The following is a 12,131-nucleotide window of genomic DNA, read 5'->3' on the forward strand; positions in this document are numbered from 1 at the left end:
GATCAGGGTAGGGAATAAAGACCTATAAAAATCTTATTTTTGTATGAAGCTGTGTGTAAAATAATGAAAATTTTTACATTATTGTATTCTTTTTGTAATGGAGTTAAGACAACTAACATTGGCATCTAATTTTCAGAAATAAGTAGTTTTCACCTTTATTTATTTTATTATTTGTATAATAAATAAAAGTTTTGATTCAAATTGAAAAACATTAAATACTTATAACTGCAGTGTTTATTAAATGATGGTTGCATGAACTGAGGCATTGTTGCTTATGAGTCTATGCAAATGCAGACCTGTTTGAATGGTAGGTAATAGGAATTATCCAAGACATGTTGTAGGGAAGCGTTCTGATTACTACTGATTGGGAAAGAACTTAAATGAGATGTTTCAGCTTTTTTCTGTGATCAGGAGTGAGCACTTTCTAGAAGTTCTATACTCACTACAGTGAGTACAGAACTACAGCCCTGCAGGCTTTGCAAAGAATTGAAATTGGGAAGAAAACTGATGTTTCATATTCTTCCTTCCTTCGTGTTTTTTTGGCACATGTGTGCAAATGCAGATGGCAGCCAGAATTGGCAATGAACAGTGTTTGAGAGTATATTTTATTTATACAACCCTGAAAATAAAAATTTTAGCTCTCTCAAGCATTCTAATTTCTAATCTAGCCATATTAAAAATTAAAGAACTTCATAATTAAGGGCTGTACATTCCAATATCAGAATAAAGTGTTGTGTTGAAAACTGAGCATGTAAAAAGGGGTTGGTGGGCTTCCATTATGATTGCTTGTCAATATTTTCAAGATTTCTCAGTTTATAGGTACAAATGTTTATTTGTTTGTTTTTTTAATAAGCTGCATTAATCATGAAGGACCAAATAATTTGTTTTCATTGGTGCTGAGTCAACTTTCCTCCCTTATTCAGGTGCAATAGGAATTAATACTTAAATTTAAATTCTGAAAGTGGAGGTGTAAAATGTTATTTCAGGTTTCCTCCTCATAATAAGTGATAAAGATCATGGCTTTCTTAATTCTCGTGGATATTTCTGAGTCAGTAAAGACTGGCACTGGTCTTCACACATGTTAATGGACTTTAAAAGGATATAGGAGATGTACAGAGGATGACTTTCTTGTAATATTTTTGAGATTTCAAACTACTATTTCTCAAATTGAATCAGAAAATCTAAATAATTCTTTTGAACATTTCATTTTTGACAAATGTGTTTCTCATCTTGTCCTCTTGTGTATTTCTCATCTTTTACACTTCCTGAAATTACTGATTTGCTTAAAGAAATAAAATTTGATATGCAGAATTAAAGAGTTGTCTCAAAATTATTCTAGGAGAGTTGAATTCTTCCTAATAATTCTTCCTACTAAAAAATAATTTAAGAAAATCCTAATTTTGCAAGTAAAAATTGAGTAAAAATTCAAGATTTTTTTCCCAACTTGAACAGAATAAGATATACTTGCATAAAAGAAGCAGAAACTGTAGTATGAAGTATAAAGGTTTCAAACACACAAATTCTTTTCTAATTATGGTTGCAATATAACAGGAACATACTGTTTCTTCCAGATGTACACTTGTTCTGAGGTTTCCTAGATTGCTGTTTTGGTTTGCTAGTAGTGGACACAGCTGAATTCACTGGGATTTCCTAACAAGAACCTAGTGTTCTATAAATTCAGGAAACAGCTGACTTTTATGAGGTAAGCTGTAATTGTAGACATAATTTTTTCCCATTTTTTTCAACTTGACCAATACAAGATCAGTTATATGATTAGCAGTACATTTTTCAGTTAATGACATACACCATCAGGACTATAGGATGCATTGCCACAGGGAATTCCACATACATGTGAATGTTTTTTAGTACAGAATATCTCTTTAGTAAAAAAAAAAATCTTCAAAATGTAATTAAGAGGAATCTTGGCATGCTGGAAGCATTTTGTTTATTGATATGGATGCCTCTTGTTTGGTCAGTTTGTTGCAATCCCAACAGACTGTTCAGAAATTCACAGGGGTCAGGGCAAGCACTTTTTTTTGCCTTCCAGAAGCTCTCTTGGTGTTTGGAGTGTAACCTGTTTGTATTTTTAATGGGATAAAGGCTTGGTTAGCAGCAACCCATGTTACATAAAACTGCCTTCTGCTTATCTTGTAGGTGGGGGCACATCACATATGCCAGTATGTGGCCTTTTACTAAAGCTCTGGTAAACCTATATGTTAATTAAGCAAAAAATTTAGGTGATCTTGTAGACATTTGCTGTATGTGGCATCAGATCACAGGAGCATGTGTGAGCCAGCCAGATATCCAGCTTCTGATTTGGTGAGATTTGGAATGATCTCAGCTGCAAGCATGCGAGTACCTCCATCGTTACTCATCAACCAAACTTCTGTTAACCAGCAAGATCTCAGCAAGTCCTCAGAAGAGCAGGTTCTCAAAATGAGGATACTAGATATCCTTATTTTAGTAGCAGGATTCTTGACATCTGTGAAGAAAAGGACTGGCCCAGGAAAAGGTTGTACTAAATCTTTTTGAGAATGGCTTCAGTGCAAGGAAGAGGGTGGAGACATCGGACATCCTGCCTGGCTGTGTGGAACTGGACTTTAACTATAAATCTCTTACTTTCATCTGCAATGGAGCTGAAAGGAAGGAAGAGATCAAAAGCGAAAGCTCAGGTGATTTTAGAGGTGGGGAACATGAGTTTAGGGGGCACTTCCTCATCAAAGAAGGGAACTGATTTAAAAGTCTCACAGGGCATGAAAGAACAATATGTCCAGTAAAAATCTGAAAAATATCATCAGTGACCACAAAATGCAGAAAAGGTGATTGAGGGTTGAAGGATGAGGAAAACCCTTAGAAGTTTTCTGATATGGTAGGGGAAAAAAAAATACATAATGGAGAATGGGTTGATTATCCCAAAATGTGTCATCATATTAATAATGTATGAGAATATTATGAAGATGCATCTTTTTTCAAAGCATTAATTTCTTTATTTGTATGCGTACTTATGAATTCATGTTTACTTTAAGTTAGGGATGCTCTTTCAGACAGACTGCTGCCCCTTAGGATTGGATGAATGGAGAAGTGGTTTGTTTGGTAGGTTGTGAAAAGAAATCATTGCTAGAACAGAAAACATTGCAGATGTTGCCCATCTATTCCCTCTGCACTTACAGGCATTGGAATATGATGCCAGCTTTGAAAGTAGCTCTAGGTACAGCAGGGAGAATGAATGTATCTGACCTTGGCTGATGCTCTCACTGCTGGTTGTGATTCATCCAGTCCTGCAGGCAAGATGGGAGAAACAGGTGGTGCCTCAGCTGGTGAATCACTGGAGAGAGAAGAAGAGTCTTTTGTTCAGTAGCAGAAGCCAGCCTGAGCAGCTACTGCCACTGCTGCTGGCACAGGTTAATGGGAAGAGGAGGGTAGGAACACAGTGTTTGCCACAGCTGCTACTTCTGCTGGAGTCTTCTCTATTGATTTTTGTGTTTTTCCTCCGTGGTGAAATCAAACAAAAGTGCTGCAACAAAACTGGCTTGGTGTTCTTCTGGGACTTGGAATCTGATGTGCATTAATTATAGTGTGCAAAACTGCTGTGCTAAATACTACCTCAATGCCTGTGAACTGAATTGCGCTAGTCAGCTATGATAAAGAGCAGGTTTTTTCCCCAAGTATAGATCTTCATGTTTTCTCTAGGATTATTTGGAATACTGTAAAAAGGCCAAAATATTTTCCATCATCCAGATACCTATAGTTGCACTAAGAATGTAAAGAGAGAACACAGAAACAAATATTTTGTATTTGTGTTTCTAAATTTGTGAAGATGAGGTTATTATCATAGACACAGAAAAGTTGTATAAAAATATAAACATTTCCTTACAGTGGTTCCCTTTACAAGATTTTGTCTTTGGTGCTGTACAAAATAAAATTGTATTCAATTTTAATGTCCATAGAAGATAGCTTTGTTCAGAAGGCTTTATGATAGGTTGGGCACTTCACTTGGTTTTCTTAAAATGAAAATGTGCATGAAATTACCTTATTAAAAATACATATGTTTTTTGCAGCTCACCTTGGTTTTGTTTGTGGCAGTGTAGATTTAAAAGTAGAAACACTGTTAAAAGAATTCTGAGGGGAAAAAAGTAACTATTTAATTTTATTTTTTCAGATAAAACCCAATATTTATTTATAGGCTTAGTCCAAAGTAGGATTATTACTTTCAGAAAGATAGTTACAAATATTTTGTGATCCAGGAGCTTTGACATAATTTCTGGACTTTTTATCTGTAAAGAAGGTGAAAACTCTTGTGCAGAAGACACACTCTGGGAGTCTTCTGCGGGCAGATTTCTTTGTTTTTCCTGATTTCATTCCAGATGTCAGAGAAGTCATTTGTGCTGTTGGCAGCTCCCTGTGCTGTCTGTAGCAGTGGTAGGTTTTTGTTTTGGTTTTTTTTTCAACAAAACACAGAGCAACCATCAAGGAAAAAACCCCACCAAACAACAAACAATGCAACTCTTATTTTGATAAGACCAGAAGTAAAAATCCCCATAACAGGAACCCAGTGTGTGTTCTCTATAAAAAAATGCTGCTTCACAAAATGGCAGCTGATCAGCAGACAGGCAAAAAAATTAGTGTTTACTTGTCATAATGAACAAATTCTTTTATAATTCTTTGAATTTGGATTTTCAGTGCTTTATGGTTTAATTTTCGTGCCCATTGCTTTCTGTATTGTGTTACTGCAATGCCAGGCAAAGGGTAAAAGAATTGGATGAGGGAATAATACAGAAAGTATGTAACAGTCTGCAGGTAAGATGAACAAAGTGTGTAATCAGCTTCATTGCTATTATTAGTATGGAATCATCTCCAAATGATTCTTTACCACATTTCTCAAAGGTAGAGGGGAATTACTCTTCTCTACACCACTATGGTACAGGGACCCTGAGTCACAGCCAAAAATAGAGGCATTTTTATGTTCACAATAGGACCTGAATGTAGTCAGAGAACTTTAGCATTAAATGTTATCTTATCTATTTCCTATGTAGTTGCTCCCCTATTCCAAAGGACTTAGTTAGACCCGCATGATTTAGTCTGCAAGTTTGTCAGACTTGTAAAGATCATAAAACTTCTTACCATGTGACTCTCCATATTTGGAATTCTATTGGCATTTTGGGATATTTCTTCTCCAAAGCCGATATGCACTGATCATGCAGATGCCATTTTGTGTTAATGAAATTTTTGGAAGGATGCTTTAGAAAGTTTACATTTGCATGCCAAGCTTTGTGGAGGCAGGAGTTGTGGCAGTCTGAGTGACTCAACAATATTCCTAGAGTGGCACTGCTTTCCATAAACAGTTCTAAAAACTAACAAACAAAAACAAAACAAAACTGGGTGTTGTTTTTTTTTTTTTTAATGTGGTAATAAGCATCCTCCTTTATATTTGCTTTTCATCTGGTCTTTGAAATTTAGATTGCTATTTATGGTACCTAGCCAAGTTGCTGCTCTGAAATGTTGTATGGAGATCTCTTAAAAGAGGAATCACTTATAGTCTGTCTGGCAGAGAGTGCCAGGAATAACTGTTTGCTGTGCTGCAGGGTTGAATCCCTATACTATAGCAAGGTGGATAGAATGCTGGTGGCACAAGGTGAAAATCTAGAGAACTACATTCTATTTTATACCATATGTCTTTGCTGTTATTTGAGAAAATTAAGAACTGAAAGGAGGCTAAGGGATACTCTAAAATCTGTTTGAAAAATTTTGAGAAAGTTGAGGATCCCTGTCTATGTGATATTGGGATTCTGGAGTACACAGAGATATTTGTTATTCACTGTATTTGATGTAGTGCTATGAAATTTCTACACTAATGTAGATGAATATTGAAGCAAACTCAGAAAGATGTAACACACATTCCAGCAAACACAGATGAGACATATTTACTGATATGTATGTTTGATGAAATTGTATTAGGTTTCAATTGATTTTTCACTTTGGTGATTTTTGTTGGTTTTTTGCTTTTTTGGAAGCATGGGAATCATGTGTGACAATTGATTCCTACAGCTGTTTGGTCAGTCCAGAAACAGGATCTATCCTTGCAGTTGGTGATTGCTTTGTTCCTTCACATTCAATATGTGGTGCTCAGTAATGAGTGTGGACTTGGACTCTCATACTTGAAGTAATGGTAAAAGTTTTAGATGGAGCTCAATGCTATTTCAGAGAAGTTCCTGACTTCTTTGATTTTTTATTTTTTGTTTTTATGTGTCCATTTCTTTAGTGAATTGTAAATTGGCTGAGATGTCCATTCTACTTTTATATTTTTTACAGGTATGTTTTTTTCTATGGTTAATTAAGACTTATGCAGTAGGTTTTCAAAAGCTTATATAATTATTTCTTTCCATTAACTGAAGAACTGACAGATCCTGAGTAGTTTCTGTCCATCCTTATGTATTTTCCTTTTAAAATCTGTAATTTCTGTGCTGGGGTCCTCCTCACAGTTGTGTCTGCAAATTACCTGCTTTTTCTCTGTCTAGTAATTTTTGAAGAAATGCTTATGGCTGTTCTTGGTTGATGCTTAAATAATTCTGGAGATTTTTTGAGTAGTCAGCCCTCTCTGAGACCTGTGTGTTTATATGAGTTCAAATGCTGGATTGGGGTTATTTTACACTGCCAAAAAAGCAATTACTTCTCCTTCCTCCTGCCTGATGATTGCTGTCCATTCTTACTTTCAAAGTACTAGTGGAGAGGTGTTATATGTGTGGAGTCTGTAGTGTCTCTGTGCTCCAGGAAGGGAGCTGATAAGGGTATTTATGTCCTTTAAACCTGGGTTTCATCAATGCATTGTATTCACTCCACAACGGGTGAAGTCCGCCAGGGATCAGCCTTGGAGTTAGACACATCCATTCCTACCTGTGCTCCCCTGGATACTCTTAACACTACACTTCTAGGAAATGTGAATTATTCCAATTATTTTGCAATATGTGCAGTTTGTAGAACTTCATATAAGTGCTTGAAAAATTCAAATTGTCACATGCATTGATTTTTGAGACGTGACATAATGATTTTTTTCAGGAAGCAAATCTGCACTGATAGGGAGAACAGTGGAGTGCTGAGCAGACTGGTCTAGGGGAAGGTGTCCCTGCCCACGGCAGGGGGATTGGGACTAGATGGTTTTTAAGGTCCCTTCCAACCCATAGGCTTTTCTATGATTCCATGATACTGGGAACAGGAGGCAAATCTTAAGGAAAAAAACCTCATGACTACATGGAGGCCTGATGACTACATTTACTCCTGCAGAATGAGTACAGCAGAGTATTACAGAGGCTTATAAGAAGTTGCAGGAAGGGACTGAAGTTGTCCCAGGGCTCTCTACCTTAATTAGTGATTTGTGCCTGGGCTCTGCAAAAGTTTAGATTTTCCTGGATTTATTTTCTGATAACCTCTGCAGATGTGATGTCTGGGCCAGTGCGCTTGGACAACTGTTTATTGCAGCGGATATATTCTCTTCTTGACCTCATGACTCCCATCTAGTGTCTTGAATCACTTGGGAATAAATAATGCCTCAGCTCTCAGTTCTTCTCAGTTTCACCATCAGCCAACCTAACATTCACCTTCCTTCACAGTTACAGGAAATGAAGATATTCTTAGATAACATAAGTGCAGATGAGCAGTATGTTTGGTCTGTGGGGAAATAATATGAACAGAGAAAAATTACAGATAGTAAAAATAGATGTGAGTTTCAGAGGTAGTTTTTATAATTATTTTGTCCTCTTTGATTCTAAAGCATATTTAATGATGTTGCATGGTTTAGTGAAAACTTCCAAAATTTAACTAAGAGTCATGCAGGCTTTCACTCTTTATGGGATTGGTTGTATAGATAATGCATGCAGCAAATTTGCCATAACCCCTGGGGATAGTCTTAGCAAGGAATGATGTAAAAGGCTGTCGTCCACCATCAGTTAACTGCTGCAAATGAGTTAATGGCATTTTTTTAGCACCAGTAAAACATTAAAAAGAAAGCACAAATAGTCAGGAAAAAGACGGGTTTAATGAACTAGAAAATCTACATTGTTGTACAGAATGATAGGAAACATACAGTGTGCTGGCAGCATTCCAAACTTAATTCAGTTTATGTCCTGGATAACTAGATTTGACTCTTCAGTAATAAAAATGTGTAACGCCAGTTACATAGTCCTCTTCAGCAGAGAAAGGAGCATTGCTTGGGAATGAAAATGTTTAAGTCCCAGCAGAGGGCAAAAAGGGCTGCTGTGACTGCTATCTTTCCACACAGGGGTTATTTATTGCCTCTTTTATGGAATTTGCACCACACCAGAATTTAGATGAGCTCATGTACAGTGTACAATGCACAGTGGCTCGGAGCTAAGTGTTATGAAAGACATGACATTTCTGCACTCATGGTGCCAGGTTTTAATGACTGAAGAATATGCATGTCTGTGTGAAGAATTATCAGTGTAAGATTTTAGTCTACAGTTTGTAGATACTTTTTAGGACATACCAGTATCTTTGTAATGAATTAATAAAAATCAATTCTGCTCTTTGTACTTGAGATATTTATTTCTTTAGGAATTGCTTACTGTGCACATCTACTTTTTGTATCCAGTTCTTGAATGTAAAATAAAAGAAAACTTGCAATTTTGGTATTTCATTTATAGTATTAGTAACATCTAATTTGATCACTGGGGATTACGTTCTTGGGGAGGGAAGAAGGAAAAGTTTTCAGTAAGCAAAACCAGATGCAGCTGACTGTTGTTTAAGCCAATTTACTTTACAATAAGTTTGATTATTAATATGTCTGAAATCTGACTTTTGGTTGCTATGGTTAAACTTACATTACATAATAGTATCTCCTGATTAGTTTAATTTGGAAATTCGCATCTTATTTTGGCTTTTCTTGTACTCAATTTGTAAAGCAATAGAGTGAGATTTTGAAAATGAATACATTTTTCTCTTGCTTGATTGCAATATGAGTGCAGGATGGAAGTGGTACTTCAGAGAATGTTCAGTTTCTCAGCTTCATTAATATTTTACTCTTTAACACCATGTAGATAGGTCTTTCTATCATGTTAGAATAACAGGACTACTAAATGATTTATAAATAAAGATCTTGTTTTAGATTCTGAATAATGTTTTGATGTGGCTCTATATCCAGTTTGGGAAACAAATTAAAGCATAACATGCCAGAAGTTGTTCAAGTCTTCCTGAAATAACTTTTTCCTTATTTGTCTTGTTTCATGCAGGCTTTTCTTCACCGAATGATCCAATGTGCTGCAGCCAAAGTGGATAAAAATGTCACAGAAGAAACAGTTAAGGTTAGTCTCCTAATTGCATTTTTTCTTCTGTTTTGTATCTGATGTTTCACTTATGTATGTTTTATTATTTTGCAGATGTTGTTTTCAAATATTGAAGATATTCTTGCAGTTCACAAAAACTTCCTGTCCCTTGTGGAGGATTGTTTACAGCCAGAACCTAATGCACAGCATGAAGTTGGAACCTGTTTTCTGAATTATGTATGCTATCTTTTATTTCAGCCTTTTTTCCACATCTTTCTTTTATTTTTTGCCTTTATTAATGATGATGTCTGTTATGATGTCATGATGATAAGTGTACATAGTCATGAAGCCTAAATATGACCTGATTGTGTAATGAAGAGTACTTTGAAGTTTATCTCTTGGTTACTGTCATGTCCAAAAAAAAGAAAAAAAAAAGACATGGGAGGACATTGAAGAAAGAACATATTAAATTACACTTCTGGTGTTTCATAATTTTTATATTCACCAGATCAGCTCAGGCTGAAAAACTGAGCCCTGCAACTTGGGCAAAGCTGTTCCTGTGTGTTAGATGGAGGTACAAGGTTACATGAACAAGAGTAGTACTATCTTTTTATTCCCACTTAGTGCTATGCAGAAATGTGACTATTTAGTAAATAATTGTATATACTGGATCAAATGCCTCCATGGTTCTGGACTGTGAAGATATTTGATTTCCAGCAACTGCAGTACCTCCACAAGTGTGTTTGTATGTACTATTTCTATTGGTTTCTAGGAGTATTATTTTTCCTGTTGGAGCAAAACAAGGATGTTACTGTTACAGAGCTTTGCAAAATGAGGACAAATTAGTTTGCTTTCAGTTGTAGACCTAACAAAAAGTCCAGGTTTCATTGTTATCTCTGGTTAGAGTCCCATTTGTTTGTTAAGTATTTAATTATTCATTGTGGCAGGAGAAATCTATTAATGGTTAGTGGAAACAATTTTACAGAAGCTGAGTAACATCAGTTTTTAGCTCTGCAGAAAAATAGATCATATTTGAAAATAAGTGTTAGCAGACAAATTGGGTAATAATGTCAACAAATTAACCACTCATTTTGTGTTTTCTACATGTATATTTATATCGTGTGTGTTTGTGGTAGTTCAAGCTCTGAAATATTTCAGCAAAACATTATGAAGTTCATTGAGGACAAATGTAAGGGCTTGCATCTGGGAAAACATAATCCAGGAGTGCAGCACAGGCTGGGATCTACCCAACTGGAGCTCAGCTCTGTGGAAGAGGACCTCAAGGTCCTGGTGGATCACCATCTCAACATGAGTGAATAGTGTGCTGCTGTGACAAAAAAGTTAAAGCCAAGACCATGCAACAGTAAGGGCAACACCAGCAGAGATAAAGAAATCATTTTCACTGTCTGCGCAGTGCTTGTTAGGCCACAGCTGGAATTCTGTATTTAGTTGTGGTCTCTGCTGTACAAAAGAGATGTGGACAATCTGGACAGATTTAAGAGAAGGGCCACAAGAATGATCATGGGAAGTATCCCATGTGGCTGCCTGAGAGAACTGACTTGAGAAAAGAAGGCTTAAAAGAGATTTTATCACTATGTTTCAGTATTCAAAATGTGGCTACAAAGATGGAGACTTCCATTTTACAGAATCACATGGATAGTAGGAGGGCTGATGGGTACAAGTTTCTCCTGGGGAAATTTCAGCTGGATACCGAGAAAAAAATTTCACAGTGAGAACAATCAGCCATTGGAATAATCTCCCCAGGGAAGTGGTGGATTTGTCAATATTGGACACATTTAAGATTCCACTGGACAGGGTTCTGGGCCATCTTGTCTAGACCATGCTCTTGCCAAGAAAGGTTGGACCAGATGATCCTTGAGGTCCATTTCAACCTTGTTTTCTATTAGTCTGTGTTTGAAATTCCCAACTGGTGCTTCCAGACTGTTCATAATTTGAGGCTAGACCTCAAATAATAAATGTATGAAGAAGAACTGACTTTCTAGAATGAAGGCAATATTAGCTATGCAGCTTTGCAAAGGGTTCATTCCATGTTTTGTTAATTAAAAAAAAAAAATCAAAATGACAAGTGAAAAACAATGTCTTTTTTTGTTTCTTTTTGTTTCAGAAAGAGAAATTCCGCATCTATGATGAGTACTGCAGTAACCACGAGAAGGCACAGAAAGTTCTTCTTGACCTGAACAAAATAAGAACAGTGCGGACGTTTCTTTTGGTAAATAAACTTGAACTGGTGTTCTAAATTCATATTTTTTGATGGGCCAGTGAATCATTAGCACTGTCACCCTCACCATGGAGCAAGTACAAGCACACCTGCAAGTGGTTAGCAGACAGTTTTAGCTGGGGGTGGTATTTCCAGAGGAAGGGGGTGGTTAAATCGTATTTTCACTGCTGTTCTTGGATCTGTGGATAATACAGAATTAGGCAGTGTGCCTTGAACATACTGGCCAGGAGACAAGGGTGTGAATCTCTAGAAAGGACAAAGAATAGGATAAAATAGATGAGGAGGGATAGGCAAAGGAATTACAGAAAGGAGCTGGAGAACTCAGCAGAACTTCTGAAAGGGAGGTCCACATTCTGGTACTGTAGCCAACACTGTTGCAGACAGAAAAATCTTTTGTTATGGATCATAGAGTAGCCATTCTAATCTTAAATGCTGCCTTAATCCAAGGTGAAAGAAACAGCTCCAATAAAAATCTTTAATTTTATAAGACAAGTAAAGAGGTGTTTGAAAATACTAAGTGTGATAGTCCTCATGGTTTTGCAACAGCAAAACCATTATCCATGTAAGTATTGGGTTTGCTAATAGTTGACTTTATTTGTTAAAAGCAGGATTCAGTATAG

General features: G+C 36.3%; 1 protein-coding gene across 2 annotated transcripts in view; it reads left to right on the forward strand.

The window, feature by feature from the left end:
- PREX2 (phosphatidylinositol-3,4,5-trisphosphate dependent Rac exchange factor 2) overlaps positions 1-12,131 on the forward strand; it is a 169,538-nt gene that overhangs the window by 34,813 nt on the left and 122,594 nt on the right. For both annotated transcript variants that reach the window (XM_021555585.3, XM_085573856.1), the window contains exons 2-4: positions 9,240-9,311; positions 9,387-9,509; positions 11,398-11,502. In XM_021555585.3, coding sequence (XP_021411260.3) covers positions 9,240-9,311; positions 9,387-9,509; positions 11,398-11,502 — 300 coding nt within the window. The remainder of the gene's footprint in view (positions 1-9,239; positions 9,312-9,386; positions 9,510-11,397; positions 11,503-12,131) is intronic.

The sequence above is a fragment of the Lonchura striata genome, chromosome 2, assembly GCF_050655825.1.
Source record: "Lonchura striata isolate lonStrDom1 chromosome 2, ASM5065582v1, whole genome shotgun sequence".
Lineage (NCBI taxonomy): Eukaryota > Metazoa > Chordata > Aves > Passeriformes > Estrildidae > Lonchura > Lonchura striata.